The sequence below is a fragment of the Juglans microcarpa x Juglans regia genome, chromosome 1D (genome assembly GCF_004785595.1).
Source record: "Juglans microcarpa x Juglans regia isolate MS1-56 chromosome 1D, Jm3101_v1.0, whole genome shotgun sequence".
NCBI lineage: Eukaryota > Viridiplantae > Streptophyta > Magnoliopsida > Fagales > Juglandaceae > Juglans > Juglans microcarpa x Juglans regia.
The window spans coordinates 42,191,548-42,210,180 of record NC_054594.1 but is presented as its reverse complement, the minus strand read 5'-3'; the positions used below and the strand labels follow the sequence as shown (position 1 = coordinate 42,210,180).

The 18,633-nt window shown below is 34.1% G+C and overlaps 1 protein-coding gene across 1 annotated transcript; it reads right to left on the bottom strand.

Moving 5' to 3' along the window:
- Window positions 1-1,228: 1,228 nt before the first annotated feature.
- LOC121247641 (putative leucine-rich repeat receptor-like serine/threonine-protein kinase At2g19230) lies at window positions 1,229-8,882 on the bottom strand. Its single transcript, XM_041146041.1, has 13 exons — window positions 8,714-8,882; window positions 7,053-7,584; window positions 6,284-6,810; window positions 5,288-5,420; window positions 4,994-5,065; window positions 4,687-4,758; window positions 4,520-4,600; window positions 4,136-4,293; window positions 2,998-3,203; window positions 2,774-2,900; window positions 2,516-2,578; window positions 2,226-2,415; window positions 1,229-1,881 (listed from the first exon to the last, which is right to left on the bottom strand). Exons 1-13 carry the CDS (start codon window positions 8,880-8,882, stop codon window positions 1,455-1,457), a joined length of 2,757 nt encoding a protein of 918 aa, XP_041001975.1. The 3' UTR covers window positions 1,229-1,454.
- Between the last annotated feature and the right edge of the window lie 9,751 nt (window positions 8,883-18,633).

The window sequence follows — 18,633 nt, the reverse complement described above, 5'->3', positions numbered from 1 at the left end:
TATAATAGTTTTTATCTTTTATCTAAAATCATCTCATCTTATTTTTGAATTCAAACTAGCCATTAGAATCAATCAATCAACTTGTTGAATGAAGTCTCTCTGTAATATTCTGTTTTTCTATTGTTTTCCAACTGCCGGTATCGGAGCTAGCCAGGTTGATCTGAACGGTCGTTAATGACTATGAAGATGTTGAGTTTCTGGAGGTGAGAGAAGAGCTGGGTCAATCATAATTGATGCTAGGACCCCAACCACCTTGACTTTCATCTCCATGGATGGGCCCGCCAATCATAATTTATGCTTGAGTTTCATCTCCATGGATGGGCCGGCCATTTATAGCCCAACGTACGTCACAGACTAAATGCACAAGTCCGCTTACCTTCCTCAGTCCTGACCTTTTTCTTTTGGTCTGTTTTTTAAAAGAAAAACACTACTCCCACCCAAAAATATATACCGAATTGTGTTACACTCATCAGTATCCATTTTTTGGTGGGAGTATTCTTTTCAAAATATTTTGAAATACGTTAAATACAGTCTTGGTTGTAAATCAATTTGATTGTCAAAGTTTTGAGTCTTTTGACTGATATTACAGCGGGGGCAAACAAGTTACTATCCATATAAGTGGGATTATAGCCTCAACAAAGGTTTTGTAGAAAAGGGTGATTGTAAATATTTTTGTAATAAAAAATTAGTTAATTGATCTATTCTGAGTAAACATTTGCAGGTGTTTTTGGAGGCATTTGTATTTTGTATAGTGGTTGAGCTTATTTAGTTTTTTTGAGGCTTGGGTTTTGGCTTTTATTTTAATATTTGAAGCCCTTAGGGGTCGGGTTGTAACCACGATTTTCTTCCGCTACACGTGAGGGTTGATCAATAAAATTGAGATGATGTTACAAATGGACATGTGACCTTCGGCTTTTCTTAAAAAAAAAAAAAGGTTTTGTTTTAAAGGATTTCACACAGTCACATTTTCTTCCATCTACAACCAGCGTTGTTTTCTTCTTCCGATTTTTGGAGGCCTGAAACGCTTTGCTTGCTTCTGCTACTTCATCCCATATACATTGATGGCACATTCTCTTCTTCTTACTCGATTCTCCATGGGATGATGATAAACTAAAAGAAGAGGATCTTATTTTTAAAAGTGACTCGAATTGTTATTGATTAATTGGTCCCTTAATATTGTTGCATAAAATCTATACAGCTTCCTTTGCATCATGTAGATTAGCATATATGGATTTTCAAACAGTGTTTCAGACACATCCAGAATACAAACAAATAATCATTATACTTTATATGTCCTATAGAACCTAGAAAGCTGTTGAAATGCATAATAGTATTCGGTCTCATACTCGATTGAAAAAAGATACACACATTGAACAAGGATATAATAAGGTCTTCATACAGATTACTTGTCATATTGTATTGAAGGAACTTTTGAGCATAGTTTTCTTCAGAAACTACCTAGCGAAGGGAGCAATTTCTGATTCTAGCTCCAAATGGAACGTGTTGTGTGGCATGCTTGAAGTTCTGCACTCAGTTGTCATCCTTTGATTTCTTCCACGAGTGAATACCTGAGCCAAACATTCATTTAGTTCTGCCAATACCTGACTCATGTCTGGCCTTTGGATTGCAACCGGCAGTGCGCACGACATGGCTATTTCCACAACTTTCCATGCAGAAGTGGTGTTGAATTCTCCTTCTAGTCTTGGATCAACAATGTTTTGAATATCTGCCCTTTCAATCAAAGGATAAACCCAATCAAGTATGTGATTGTTTCGCATAGGACCTCTTATTATTGCAGGGCGACCGGTTATAAGCTCAAACAAAATAATCCCAAAGCTATAGACGTCCCTTTTCTTATTGAAGTTCCCAGATGTTGGAATTCTGCAAGTAAAACACAGACGAGGGTCATTAGAACAGTATCAGAAACCCAAATACCGATTTAAAGCTTCAAATTATTACTTATAATAATGATTGATTTCTTGCACCTTACTTGAGTAATAGCAGCAGACATCCTAAAAATTTACACAACTCGCACGTTGAATTAAGGGCAGGCCATACATTTTGGAGATTTTGGATGCTCTAGGGAAAAACATATTTTGGTAGTAGAAAATTTAGGACAAAAAGTTTAGCGTGTTTCAGATTTCACTAGAACTTTGGACATGATAATTGATTACAGTATAACTAAAAAAAGAGCTATGCAGAAGTCAGTAGCTCTAAACACTTACTCCGGATCGACGTATCCCAAAGTGCCAGCTGGGCAAGTTGACACATGGGAATCACTTTCGGTGGCAAAGGCTCTAGAAAGCCCAAAATCAGCTATCTTGGCTTGCATGTTTTCGTTTAGTAGGATGTTGGACGGTTTTAAATCTCTGTGGATGATAGGTGGCTTGCAACCATTATGTAGATACTCCAACCCTGTAACTCCATCAATAAACAACGTGGACTTATTCAAGCAAACGAAAAAAGAAATTCAAAGATGCTGAAGATGAATAATTATGTTAATTTGGTTGCAAACCGTGTGCTGCGTCCACTGCAATACAAAGTCGCTCATTCCATGTTAAGACATTTGGGTTTGTCACTGCAGCAAAAACATTCCAATTCTGTCTCATTCAGTTTGGTTGTCATAAAAAAATGGCCCAGATTTTTACAATCATGCCAGGTTGCTTGCTCTAACTAGAAGCCAACCCATGATGTACTTTTGATTTGATGAAGGTAACATATAGCTAGCGACTCATATGATGAGAGGAGCCTTTAAAAACGAGATTGCAAATACCTGACAAATGATGCTGCAGATTCCCGTTAGCCATATACTCGTATATGAGCGCCTTGTTTTCACCGTCATCACAGTATCCAACAAGAGTAACCAAGTTTCTATGATGAACTACCATTAAGAGTTGTGCCTGCGTTTCGAAATGGAGTTCCATTGTTTAGTTGCATGAAATTGTAGTCTTTGAAACTTTCAAGTAATTGCAAACACTGGCTTCTGTTCCATCTAACCTCTGCTCTAAATTCCTTGTACCCTTGGTTTGATGAAGGAGAGAGAAGCTTAACAGCAACTTGAATTTCATCTTCCAATTTGCCGAGGTACACGTTTCCAAATCCTCCTTTGCCAATGATGTTTTTGAAGTTATTGGTTATCTTGACAACCTCAGAGTAGCTATACTGTCGATTCTTTGATTTGATGCTGGATTTGGTAACCACGTCTACAGCAAGAAAGATTATCAAAATTGAAACATTCACCTCTGCTAAAAATAAGTTTGCAGCTGGCATTGTCATGTGCTTAGTTTATGTTTTAAATATCTCATGATTGTTACTATAATTAAATCCCGAGTCCACTTATCCTAAAGGGTTATGCACATTAACCCTCAGGCTTGTACAACCGAATCTCATATGCAGTGATGTTGTAGCGTTCTGAGCTTAGGTTTCTGCATTATAGTTTGACAGTGAGTAATGCTAGAAGAAGTCCTGGATTTCATGCTTGTCAATGTTAGGATGTGACGTTAGATCCTTTTTCAAGGTTAGCCTCATGAGATTGCTAGAATCATGGAATTGATAGAATCATGGAGTTGCTAGAATCATGGAGTTGCTAGTCTGTAATACTCAAGATGGTACGAAGCGGTGTCCCACTTATTGAAGATTTTGGGGATACTTGATTTTACAAGATAGCAGGGGATTGAGATGCCATGGTTGTATGGTATAGACAGTACAACCATGAATGCATAATGAATGGGAGGACAAGACTCTTTATTTTTAATAATATTATCTTAATGTTTGAGAAAGAAAGGGCATCAGGAAGCCAATCTAAAGAATGGATACATGTTTCTAACTAGGTGTAAACATGAGTGTGGTGAGAATTGAACCCAAGCACCAGGTGAGTAGAATGAGCACATTCATCACTATCACCTATCATGGTGTTCCACTAATGTAATTCATTTATCGATCATTTGAAGTTTCCATCCATGATTGTGTTCTTTTTTATATCTTTCTATAAATTGTTTCGGGCTTAATTATCAAAGACTTCGGTGTATCACAAGAAAATAAGGTTAATTTCCATTGAGTGCTATATCTTTGTAAGCAAGCGCACCTATATAAACTGTGATAACAACTAAGCAGCAGAAAATAAAGAACGAACTACCTGATCCTCTTTTCCTTCTATATATAGCAAGAGCACTAACGATGAAGAGAAGGATCAAGACTGCTGTTATAGACGATGCAAGAACTGGAATGACAAACTCCTTTTTCTTCTTTCCCTTACATGGAGTGTACAGACAAAGATCTGGATGTGCATCAACCCTTTTATAAAGTGCATCAAGGCATCAAGGAAAGATGTCAAGGTCAGTTATTATATATTAGATGATGCCATCCGTCATACAAAAAAAAAAAAAAAAAGAAGAATTACAATTGGAAATATGCTTCATCAAGCATTTGCAATGTACAGAAAAAAAAAAGGATAAAGTGGTTATATCATTAATAAGGAAATGGAGAAAAAGAAATATTGGAGATAGGAAAATAACCTAACCTTAGGTCTAATTTTCCATTCCTAAACTGTTCCAGAAGAGCCTCAGGAATTGAACCTGTGAACTTGTTCCCTCTTAAATCCCTGCAAAGATAGTGTTAGTAGATCACTTCAATTTCCTTCCCTGAAGGTATTGTTCGCAACACCTAGATCAGAGTTCCACGTCTTACAGAGTGTTTAAATTAGGTAGCTGTTCCAAAACTTGTGGCAGTCGCCCAGTTAAGTTGTTAAATGACAAATCCCTGAAAAAGAAAGAAAAAAAAATCTTGCATAAAAATATTAGCAAGTGATATGATCAAATCCCACAAATGCACTCTAATTATTAACATCTCAGCAATCAGGGGTCCATCTATCAATTGGTAATCTCAAGCTGGCAGACTGTGTTGACAGTGTTGTTAAACCTGCTGGTGTCTGGCTAACACTGGTGTTTAGAAACGGAATGCTTAAATGTTTATCACATTTCAAATTAAGACTCACAAGGACTGCAGTAGTTCGAGCTTGGAGAATGAAGTATCGATATCCCCTGTCAGATTGCTTGAGCTCAAGTTCCTGCTTGAAATTATGAAACAAGGAAGTTATTGCCATTGTTTAATGTTAAGTTGGAATAAAAAAATAAATAATAATTAATTTAAAAAATTAAAAAAAAAAAAAAATCTCTCGTAGTTGGCCGCTGTGAACAAGGGAGCCACTATCTTTGTAGTTTCCGTCAAAATGAATGTTCCACAGCATGCATGCCTCCACAGAAGTTTTATGTTTCGGAAGCGCACTTACAATGAGATGATCCTTGGAGGATTGTCGTTAGTGCAGTTTAAACCATCCCATGAGTAATTACTTGGTACACATGGATCGCCTTGCCAATTTCTAGTCACGTTGTACCGTGTCTTGATTTCCATGATAGCTTTATCTAAAATTATTAATGGCAAAACTAGAATCAACAGACAATCATTGAAAAGTAATGTGGGAGAGAGGGGGAGGGAGAAGTTGAGATACAAGTATAAGAAAGAAATATGAATTGTGACACTTCGATCCAAAATTTGCAGCAGATGCATGTACAGATGTGCCTTCGCCATGAGGCTGAATTTGCCTGAATTACAACTACCAACAGTACGTTTGTGGATTCTATGGTGACGACTAAAATTGCTATCCATGATACTATGCCATTTCTAAGAATTCAAAAGTTTGCTTTGGCTGTTAATCGTATGACCATGGAGGAAGATACCCAGATTTCACTGATATATAAATAAATAAATAACTGTAGACAACAACAAAATTGTTCTTCTGAAGATGTGTGGTGGTAATTACATCATAATATTGTACACCCCAAGCTTGTAATTCTCCTATAGTGATAGATTTCCCATGAGAGGATCGGTTTACACTAAACTGATGCAACTCTTTGAGGACTCCTCTGCAAAAGGATGCAATGTTAGGGTATGTTGGGGGCTTTAGTCCTCCCAAGACTTCATATATAGGACCGTCACCACTCACACGAGTCTTAGAGTTTTTAGATCATTGGTTGGATATTTAATAATTGGTATCACAGTAGGTCCACATTACAGAGGTCAATGTCAATAGAGTAAAACCTTCATGGAAGTTCTGAGGGTCAAAAAGTTGATTAAATTTGTATGACAGTACTAAGCCTTTGGAATCAATAGTTCGACCTTTAATAACAACATTGAGAACATAAATTGTGTTTTGTTTTTGTTGAGAAAAGACTCCTCCTGCTTATATATACAGAGGACCATCACCAAACACCAAAATATTGCACTTAATCCATACAAGAAAAATAGAAAAGAGAAGAAGGCATACCGTCCTCTGTGGCAGTTGGTTCATTTGGTAGCTCTATCAACTTGAAAATCTCATAGGCGTTGAGGATTGGAGGAAAATGAGTTCCCTGAGCCGCATTTATTGACAAGAATAACCTCGGCGCTCCGGTAATTGGCGGATTATCTTGGACTATTGTACGTGGAGTTAGATAATCAAGTATAACAGATTCTGTCAGATAGCTGCGTTGATCATCCAAAGAAATTGTCAATTCCCGCTGCTGGCCAGATTCAAGTTTCTCAACCTCAGCAAAGTGAAAGTAACAATAATATTTTGAAAGAGGATCTAGCGTGAAGTTAGCTTTTAAGGGAATGCTCGCGTTCTGTGTTTTGGCAGCAGTCTTCATCACTTCAACTGGCAATCCATAAGCTTCACCACTGCTAGAGGCGTAAATGGTCGAGTTGGAGGCAATTTTAATCCAATCATCTTTTTGTGAAGCGTGCCAGTACCGATCATACGCATCGTCTGGATACCTAAATGGCAGCAGTTATTTTCCCCCAGAAAGTGTCAGAACAAAATGATACTGGAATAGAAGCGCTAGCTTTTATATGAATTGATGAACGTGAGCCAAAGATGATTAAACGCATGCAAGAGAAGATTTAATCACGAAATCACACAAAAAGTAATCACATAAACATAATTGACATGTAATCAAGATAGAGTAATGTTAGAGACAAGTCCCAAATCTACTAGCATTGTGTATGAAATGATTCACCTGATTATAGAATTGCCAGTTCCGGCAACATCAATTCGCCGAAGTTTTAACAGTGCCCCGCTCTCGATGCGATACATGGAAGAGTCCAAATGCCGTAGCTCCAACGCTGAAATGAAGGGTACACCTTGGCCAATGTTCACAAGACAAACATCTATGTAATCCGTCGAAGCTACGTGAATTATCTCATGGTAGGTTTCATTCGTATCGTCTACTGTTCTCCATTTATTTACCCCAAGATATAGGTCAAATACTGGGCCCTTGTCTTTGCCATCATAATTTCCATACGCGAATCTAGCTCTGATCAAGTACTTCTTGTTTCTGGCTTCATTAGGTCGCAGGGTGTAACAATTCCTTTTTCCTTGAGGAAAACTTCTCAATGTCTGTTTCACCGGATCATCATAATATCGAGACGCCGTTGCAGCTATTCCAGTATCTATAAATCCTTCATCTGACGTGTAAGGAATACCCGTTGTCGGGTGAATGTAATCTTCAACATTGCTACCACAGTCAATACTGATGAAACCTTTAAATTCTGACACCAAAAAGAGAGTTAATTAGAACAAATTAGCAATCCACATATATATATATATGTGCAGATCTACTACTCAAATAAGTTCATCCAGATCATAATTATCGATCGGCTTCTTAATTTGTTGTTTCTGTTGCGCTCGCACACACTAGAAATCCTTGTAACATGTTCAGGATTCATCTCGAACAGCTCAATGTCCAAACACTTTTTACGTTAAGACTTAAGCCAATCATGTTTTTGAATTATCATTTAGCACACCTTTTTGTCAAAGAACTAGCATGCCGGCAAATACCGTGAAAGCCAAACCGTTGGCTTATTTATTAAAATAAATATAAATGATTAAATCTCTTCTCATCATTTTAAATTTTGGAGATAATTGATGATTTCATATGATTACATACTAGAGATTTCTGTGTTTGAATTCGGACTCTGCACGTAAGGGAGATTTGTTTGGAAAAAAAAAAAAATAGTTAAAAGCTTCACAAAAGTTCTTGTCTTTGAAGGACAGACATTTTGGTTTTGAAGTAAAAGATAAAAATAGAAAATAAAAAATAAAAATCAGGTCCTGGATTATAATTTAGTCTAAATAATTAAAACACATTATAATAAAACAGGGGTTAGTACGTACGTACTTCGTTTATCAACAGTGTTGGACTTTCTTTGGTTTTTAAGTAATCAAATTAAGCAAATCGAATTGAAGAAATTAGTATTCGTTAATTAAAGAAGTATTCAAATCTTAATCGTTGAGTTCGCGTCAAGGAAGATGTCATAATATAAACTTAATAATTATTAAACTCTTTAATAGACGAATAATTGTATTTATATTACTATACGTACGCATGCAGTACGTATCAATTTGCGTCCTTTGTATGAAAGTAATCAGCTTATAATTTTGTCAAGAGCAGAAGTACTGTGCTTTGAGGAAACAAGCTGTGTGCTAGAGCAGAAGTGTGCTTTCCGCCATAGCATGTGTGCTCTGGATTACTACAAACAAGCTTCTCAGTCTCCGTGAATTATACAATTTAATAACTTAGGATGGACCAATTTAATTAAGACAATGCATATATAAATTAGAAAGATCATGTATAGTAGGTTTCCACAAGAGTAATAATGTATATATGTACTTAATTACCTGGACTAGGAGTTTCAGCAAGTTTTCTTCCTCCATGATGACCAATATTAATGTTCCTTGCAGCAGCGTGTTCTGAGTTGCCAACTCCAAGAACAGCAGTCGCTATAACAAAAAACAGGCTCACTTTCAAAACCAAAAGCATTTCTGTAATTGCACGGCCAGTACCCATCTTTCACTCTTTCTCACTAAATATAATTTTAGTGCCCTGCCGAGGAAGGAAGATGGGATGAGCAGCACACCAATATGGAGTACAGGACGATCTGGTATGCTTGAAGACTTTCTTCAAGTCATCAGCCAAGTCAATGGTTCTAGCTTCTGTGTAAGTCGTCGTCGTCGTCGTCACTTGGGTCTAACTTTGAAAGTAAAGGTAAGAGGATGTCTTACGTACCTATTTTAATTTAATTTTATTCTGTTTAAATTAATTGAATTGTTCTATTCATTATCCATATATCACATATTCATGAAAAAATAAAATAAAAGATATGTAGTGTATGAGATGGTAAGAATAATTATTCAAAAGATAATGATTTATTTTTGGAGAAGAAATTCTTATCCTATAATCAAAGATCTACTCAAATTTTGTTCATTGAGGTCGGTTTATGTACTGTACACCTTTATAACATGCTTGTCTTAGATAAAAATCTAGGAGAAACAACGTTGGTACTTTCTATCAAATTAACCGAGCAAAAAACATAGAATAAAAGGCTCTATATTAATAATACATGTACAGAAACCGGTAATATTTAATTACCTGGAATTTCCTGAGCAAGTTTTCTTCCACCATGTAGATCGCTATCATCATTTCCTACAGCGAGTTTTCATGAGTTGCTGAGAACAGCACTCGCTAAAACAGAAAAGAGCCATTATTATGTAATTTATCATTTTTGTTCCTTTATTTAAATGTACATATTTATGTGTAAACATATATATTTAAATAAAATAATAAAAATAATAAATCACATATATTATATATGGTATGAAAATGATTGCTAACATAATTTCTCAATTTCAAAACCAGAACCAATACTACTGCATGCTACAGAAAAGAAAAGGAAGGTTACTATTCGTGTTGCTAAGCACCGAACTACGTACGTACTCATAATTCTCTCATGCTCAATCGATACCGCAATAACAATTAATAATTAAAGACCCAGATGAATGGGAAAGAAAAATTACTTTGATTATCTTGTATTTTTTTTTTCCATCTTATATCAAATAATTATATGGGAGAAATGTTATTATATATTACATTAAATTACGTCAATTTATAAATTTATTTGGTAAAATTTTTTTATATCTAAAACATTTCGCATTGCAAAAAAAAATAAAAATAAATAAATAAATATATGACATAAAAAAGGTTCGAAGAATCTGAGAAGATCACCTAGCAAAAAGTTCAAATTAAAAATTGGATTTAATTGAATTAAAAATAATTTACACATAGTAATGTTGACTATGACTTTTGAACCGCTGTCTGCATCCGTGGTAGGTTTGTAACCCATCGGCCGGGCCTTCTACGCGTACTTGAAGAAAACGTAAGAAAAACGTATACAAGTTAAAATCACATGTGACAACAATTGACAAAGTCAAAGTAAACGAAGCAAACGGAAAAGTAAAAGTAACGGAAAAACAAGAGAAACGGAAAAGGCCAAAACAAACAAGAATTTACGAACGGAAATGCAATTCTTTGAGAAAAATAAAAGTAACCAACAGAAAACGCTCCCAACCTAGGTTGTAACTGGTCCAATCTTTGATAATAATTTATTAGGCTATAAAATGTAATTAATATATATACTTTATATTTAAAACATATGATCAAACAAATGTTCGTGTTTAAGATTTAAATTTTATGTTATAAATTATAATATAATATTATTTCATATATAATATAAAATTATATATAATATTAAAAATTATTTGATGTATATATACGAACAGGTCCAATCCAGTCCAGTCCTATGTCGAAAAACCTAAAACCTAAACGGGACTAATTTTGACCGGTTTTTAAAATGGAGGAACCGGTCCGGACCGATCAGTGTTTTTAATCTCGTATGGTACGGCCAATATTTGTCGTACCGGTCACTAAGCCAATGCAGGTACCATATATGTTTCGTACCGGCCGTACCGGCTTGTACTTCGGCTTCTAATTTTTTTTTTTCATTTTTTCAAACTACAAACTTATTTTTTTACCTCCAATTCAAACTAGGCTATTTATAATTTATATATATGTATTTATATATAATTTATTCATATATCGACTATCTCGAAACAGTACCGGTACTAAAATATTTCGTTCTAATGCCTTGACCGGTACGACGTCTGATACGGTATTCAAAACATTCGGGCCGATTCTTCAATTCTCCAGTTTATTTTTACAACCCTACCTCAACCTATCAACGCCTCATAAAGATAATAAAGAAAAAATTTCAGCGAATTGAAATTTCAGATTTCACCGAAAACATGATGAAAATGAAGAAAAAATTCCAACAAAGTGAAATTTCATATTTTCCTAATTTTATAAATAATGCTTAAATATAATGATTAGGTTTGGTCATATCCTTGTCAGAAAAAATTATATGTAGGAAATTAAGTCAATTTTAAGAATCTATTAGATTCAATAACGATAAAAAGAAATTACAGTTGAACTAGATTTGAGTTTATATTCTAAAAAGAGTAGTTAATAGTATAATTAAAGTCCCTTAAAATCAATACATGACACACTAATAATAGCAACAACATGAATCCTCAACATACAAAATCACTCAAAAATAAATTTAATTATTGAGTACATGACATCCTGGTAATAACAAAACCTGAATCATCAACACACAAAGTCATCCAAAAATAAAGGGCATCATATCCAATATTTTTTCACTATATAATAGGGGCATCATTTCGAACTCATGAGGCCAGCATGCAAATATTACAAAACATACAAGATAAAATAACAATAAAGCTAGTCTACCGCCCCAACCAGAATGCGCAGTTTGACCACTTGTCAATTTTATTTTATTTTTATTTAGTGATTAAATAAGTGATTTTAAATGTATTGATGTATTTTTTTTATTTTTTTAAAAATATTTAAAAATGATAAAAAAAATGTGAATAAAAAAATTAGATAAAAAAAAAACTAGTTTTACACTAGCAGTCACTTGTAACGATAAGCCGCAAGCAGCACGCTTGTGCTACTCATAAAATAAATACTACCACTTTTGTTATCAAAATGAGTGGGCCAACTTAAAAATAAGATACTTAAAAATATTAATATCACTCTCTTGTTATTAACAAAAAAAATCTACGTCTTCATATTTGACTAAGGTGTTTACCATTATTAAGATTTACGTCTTCACCGCATCTGTGTCGCTCATCATTTTGTATGGCGGAAGGTGTACCAAGATGTATACTTGCTTGACTCTAAATATAGTGATCTCAGAAACAAAGAACAGTGACATCTTATTACTCATCCTAAAACTAAATCACAATGAAAGATATTGTTGGTTTATATTATAAATTAAATAGATTATATTAGTCTATAAAAAATGAAATACAATGAAAGCTTCATATTTGTTATTAAAAATTAACAACAAGAACAACAATAGCATAATCTAAAGCAATTCAGATAAATCCCACAAACAAAAACTTTCTTTAAAACTTGTCCGGTTTAACAAATTAATCTAAATAAATGTCTAGAACATGAGAGGAAAAAAGATATTGTCAGTTTTTGAGGGGAGAGATTGAAACCCCAAATGAAAAAAAATTCCAAATTTCATATCATTAGTGGACATCAATTTGGATTTGAAGAGGCGTGCTGGGTTGGAGACCATTGGTCTCTTTTCCGTTTGCTTTTTTATCTTACTTTTATGTTTGTTTGTTTTTTTTTTTTTTTTTTTTTTTTTTTTTTTTTTTTTAATTTTTTTAACTTTGGAAAATGTAAATGTACTTAAAAAAAAATTACTTCTCTACATGTCAATTATTGATATATTGAAAATTATGAAATTTAAAATTTAAATTTTAAATTTAAAAAAAAACTAATAAAATGAGTATTACTTCTCAGCAGAGTGTTATGCTCTTCTAAGCCTTGTTTGTTTTAAAAAAACATCTCATCTCATCTCACATCATCTCACCTCATCATTACAACTTTATCAAATCCTCATAAAAATAAAATAAACAATTCAACTTTTTCAAATTTCAAAACAAAAATAATAACCCTAAAATATATTCTAATAATATTTTATTCAACTTTTTAACTTTAATCTAAATTCATATCATCTCATCTCTAAAAATAAACGAGCCTAGTTGGATCTTGTCACGTGTGATTTTAAGTTGTACGTTTTACTTACGTTTCCTTTAAGTACACAAAGTATTTCTTTCTTTAAAATATATCATCAAAATCTATTCTTTTATTTTACGTATTGACTTGTACAATACATCATACGTTAATTTATTATTTTTTCTCTATATTATTTAATTTTTTTAAAAATTGTTAATTCATTTCAAATATTTCCTCTAACTACCAATGATTACATCATATCTTTTGATATTTACAATATCTCCTCGATATTTTAAATTATTTAAAAAATAGATAAAAAAAATTGAGAGTAAAGTTATATATATATATATATATATATATATATATATATATATATATAGCCTTCTACAACTTTGGCTAGAGTTTGTTTTTTGAACCAAACAAACCTGGTTTATTTTTGTTTGGAAGTTTGAAAAAGTTATAATGATTAGTTTGAAAATATTTATGTTTAAGTGATATTTAAGAAGAAGATAAGATATGATGAAATGAAATGAGATGAGACAGTATGTGAGGAAAATTATTTTCAAACATCCCTTAAACTTCTGGATGCATAAAAGACATATATATAGACGAAGTGTTGGAGAGTGAATAAGAGACAAGAGAGTGGGGTTTGTGCGAAAGTGATATAAAAGGTTAAAATGAAAATAAGATAAAAATGAGAGGAGGATGAAATAAGAGAAAAATAATAATAAATTGTTTAGAGGAATGAACAGTAATCACAACATGTAGCGAGTTTACTGTAACCAATGAAAAATAGAAATAGAATAGATGATCTATTGGAGGAAACTTTAGTCATCTTTCTTTATATTTTATAGAAAATTGTATTTTACAAAATTCATTGTGAATGCCGTATTCCTAACTAATATATTTTCTTTAAGCAGTTAAATCCTGAACTTTGTACTCAAACACCTCTCTAAATCCTTTTACCATTTAAATGGATCTTTGGAAAATATAAATATAAATATAAATAAGGCAAATTTTTTTTAATCTTTCTGTGGTGAAATACTTATGATTCGGTTTGGTCGAGTGCTAGCAGCGATCTGGGCTAATTGAATGAAAAGATGTTGAGTTTCGGGAGGTGAGAGAAGAGCTGGGTCAATCATCATTGATGCTTGAGTTTCGTCTCCATGGATGGACCGGCCATTTATAGCCCAACGTACGTCATAGACTAAATGCATAAGTCCGTTATCTTCCTGACCTTTTTCTTTTGATCTGTTTTTTAAAGAGAGAAACACTACTACTCCTACCGAAAAGTAGATACCGAATTTTCTTTTTATTTATTTATTTTAAATAGTTAAGGAATTATTTTTAATAAGTTTGTAAATTTTATTTTATTTTTAAAAATATTTAAATTGATTTAAAAAATGTTTGAAGAAAAGAGAAAGAAAAATACCCATTTTTTGGTGGAAGTACTACAGCTCTTTTTAAAATATTTTGAAATACGTTAAATACAGTCTTGGTTGTACAAGATCTGCGTACTCTAAATGAAAAGGTAAAGTTCACTATTAAAAAAAGAGAACTTCTATAAACACAGAGAGATTATACAAAAGTAAATCCACAAAATATTTACAGAGTTATCATACAGAACAAAACATGTTTTCAAACGTAACAAAGCGATAGTTTTAAGTTACATAAAACCCAGAGTACTTTGGCATAACATAACCTGAGCATCATCATCACATTAAAACAGAGCATCTCACAGAGCAGAGACCATGTTTCACCCCTGTGGTAGGATTGTGTTAACCCCGATGGCAAAACCAGGCAGAGATAGAGGTGAAATATTTCCCTTATCACTCTCAGAGTCCCGAGTGTGCACACAAGAAAGACCACATAAAAACTACTTTGTTTTCAAAGTGGGTGCACTCAGAGACAGAGAAATTGGTACTAACCCAAACAAAGTAGGGCAAAGCAGAGACAGAGTTAGATACAAAATCAATACACCATGCCAAAGGTTTTCAGATGCCATATCAAAATAAAACAGAGTACAAAAACATAATCAGATCATTCTCACATACTGAAAACAAAAGTCGGAGCATCTTTTTAAATCAATGCACAATTTTTCAGATTCTCAATATCGCTCTTTTTTATATTTCAGAGACAACATGAGAAAATTTAGCTCATGTCTGCACAATGCATGTCAGAAAATATTTTTCCTTTTTTTCATACAGATTTCATGAGTAATGCAAATAAGCAACAGATGTTGGTTTTTCTCAAGTTCTCATTTCATCACAAAATATACAAAGTTTTCAGAAAGTCAACCTCAGTCTTAATAACTCGTATAAAGCCTAGCATAGGAACCCAGCTTATCTAGATTTTTAACTTTTCAGGAATTCTCCTTAACAGTACTGAACGAAAATCAATCATCACCTATAAAAATAATCACATAATTTCCATAAATATCTGAAATTAACACATTTTTCAATACTTGAACTTGAAATGTTAAATAACCTATTTTTCTAAATATCTAAATTTCTCGAAATCCTAAAATATCGTCAACACTTAATGCATCGATGTTCACTCAATTTTTTTTGACAAAGACAAACTCTAAATTCTTTAGACCTTAATACCAACTGCAATTTAAAAACCAACTATTTTCTGCCGAACAAACTTTAGATTAAAATAAAGTGAGCTGAAACTCACATAAAATAACATACAAATTTTCTGTAATCATCTTGAAGTCCATCGTAAAATCATGTCCAATATGGAACAATCCTAATGACAAGGGCGTTTTGGAAAAAACTCATAAACATGCATGGGCTCTAGGGAAAAGCATGGAAACCGAAGGAATCTGAGATTATGAAAATTACCGGACCAAAACCGTGCGACAGAGGGATGTCCAAGCTCACTGAGAGAGGGGAGAGTCGCGACGGCCGACGAGGTGGGCAGAGATCGAAGGTGGTAGGCGTGGCGGCACGGAACTGAGAAAGAGATAAATTTGATGAGAGAGAGAGAGAGCCCGAGAGGTAGGGAGGAGGAAATTTACGTACGCTCCATGCATGCAACGTGAGGGCTGCGGAAGTGGTGCTGGACGTCCAAAAGGTGGCGTAAGGACGGTGGATTGGAGTGGCGTTATCCTCAGATGGTGGTTGCGATGGGGGTTGACGTGGTGTCGAGAGAAGTAGGTGCTATCCACTTCGTGTTGTACGTCGATCTGTGGAGGAGAGGACCATGACGACCGAGTGGTAGAGACTGCAGTCCGAACGTCGAGTCTTGCTTTTCGTCTTCTGTTTGCCAATGAAGGTGCATGAGGGTGGTGGACGATCGTGCAGGAACTATCGGGGATAAGAGCACTTTACTTGCTCTGTTTTCTTGCTTAAAAACAGAGGCTTCGCTTTAGTTGGGTCACGGTGTCGCCGTGTGGGCTGGTTGTGCAGGGCAGAGCAGCAGTGGTTGACTCGAGTTGGGCTATCACGGGGCAGGGTTGGTTACGGCGGCGGGGCTGGGGTCAACGTCGTGCTGGGTGGTTGAGTGGTTCATAGTGGCTGAGCGTCTCTCTTTCGATGGTTGCTCAAGGTTGGCAAGTGCTGGATAGTGTTTGAGCATGGTGGTTCGGGTGGTGCAAGTTGATTATCACAACGGCTTATTCTCGATTATGCATGGTGGTATGCAAAAAGACTGTAGCATGCTTGGGCGGCGTTGCTCTAATTCTGGTCTGCTGGTTCGGCAACCGTGGCCACATTGTGTTGCTGCCACTGGATCGTGCATGGTGTTTCTCGTGTGATGCAAGTGATTTTCTCCAGGTTTGGTTTTCTAGCCGGCAGTGAGGGGTGGCACTCGGAGAGATACACAGAGAAGAAAAGAGAGGGAGAGGAAGAACAGTTGTTGAGAGAAAATAGGACGTGGGTAATGGGGAAGGAAAACTGTTGAGTAAACCGTCTGGTGGGGGAGAGAAGAGAGGGAGAAAAATTAAATAATAAAAAAATATTAATGAAGAAGATAAAATAATAATAATTATAATAATAATAATAATAATAATAAAATAAATCAAATAAGAGTACGCACACTACTCATAAATGGAGCTGTTTTCCTTAGCAACAGAGCCTTTCTCTATGGGCCTGGGTTAAGATTGGGCCCGGGTGTTACAATTGTAGTGGGGGCAAATAAAACAAAATAAAATAAATAATTCAACTTTTTTAAATCCCAAAACAAAAATAATATAAATATATTATAATAATATTTTATTCAATTTTTAACTTTTATCTCAACTCATCTCATCTCATTTGCAAAAACAAACGAGGATATCTCATGTCTCATCTCTTATCTCATATATCATCTCATATCTAATATCTCATTTCATATCATATCTCAAATCTCATCTCTCATCTCTCACCTCATATCTCATATCTCATCTTTCATCTCATGTCATCTTTCATCTCATATTATATATTATCCAATCTCATCTCATATCTCATAACTTATCTCATATCTTATCTCATATATAATATCTCATCTAATATCTCTCATCTCATCTCATCATCTCTCATCTCATCTCACATCTCATTATCTTATTCCATCTCATCTCTCATCTCATATCTCATATATCATCTCATATCTCATCTCTCATCTAATATCTCATCTCATTTCTCATTTCATCTCATCTTATCATCTCATCTCATATTCTCATATCATATCTTATATCTCATTTCTCATCTCATATCTCATATCTCATCTCAACTCATATCTCATTTCATATCTCATATCTGATCTCTCATTTTATCAACTCATCTCATCTCATATCTGATCTCATATCTCATTTCATATATCATCTCTCATCTCATCTTATATCTTATATCTCATATCTCATCTCATCTCTCATGTCTCATCTCATCTCATCTCATATCTCATCTCTTGTCATCTTTCATGTCATCTCATATCTCGTCTTGTCTCATCTCTCATCTCATCTCATATGTCTTATCTTATATCTCATTTCATATCTAATATCTCATCTCATTTCATATCTAATCTCTCTTATCTCATCTAATCTCATAATTCATCTCATATCTCCTCTCGTCTAATCTCATATCTCATTTCATCCCATTTAATATCTCATATCTCATCTCATATCTTATATCTCATCTCATTTTATCTCTTTATCACTTTCACCTATTATGGAGTTCCACGAGTGCATTCAATTATCATCAGTCGCACAGTTTTCTTTCATGATCATTCTTTTGATTTCTTTAACTTTTTTTTTTCACTACATTATTGAAGGCTTGTATAACAAGAAGTATGATTTTCTTTTTCAGTTGAAGACTATGAATTGTAATAGCAACTACATAATCACAAGAAAAAGAAAGAACTACCTCCCTTTTTCCTTCCATATATGGCAAGAGTACTAAAGATGAAGAGAAGGAACAAGACTGCCACTATGGATGATGCAACAACTCAAGTGACAAACTTCTTTTTCTTCTCTCTCTTGCATGTAGTGTACAGACACACATCTGGCTTTGAGTCAGCAAGTTATAATTATGTGATAAATGATGTTGTCGTCATGCAAGATTTACTATTGGATTTTTCCTTAACAATGAAGAAATGAACATATACTTCTTCAAGCATTTGCTATGTACAGAAAAAAAGGATAAAATGGAATTAACATTAATAAGGAAATAGA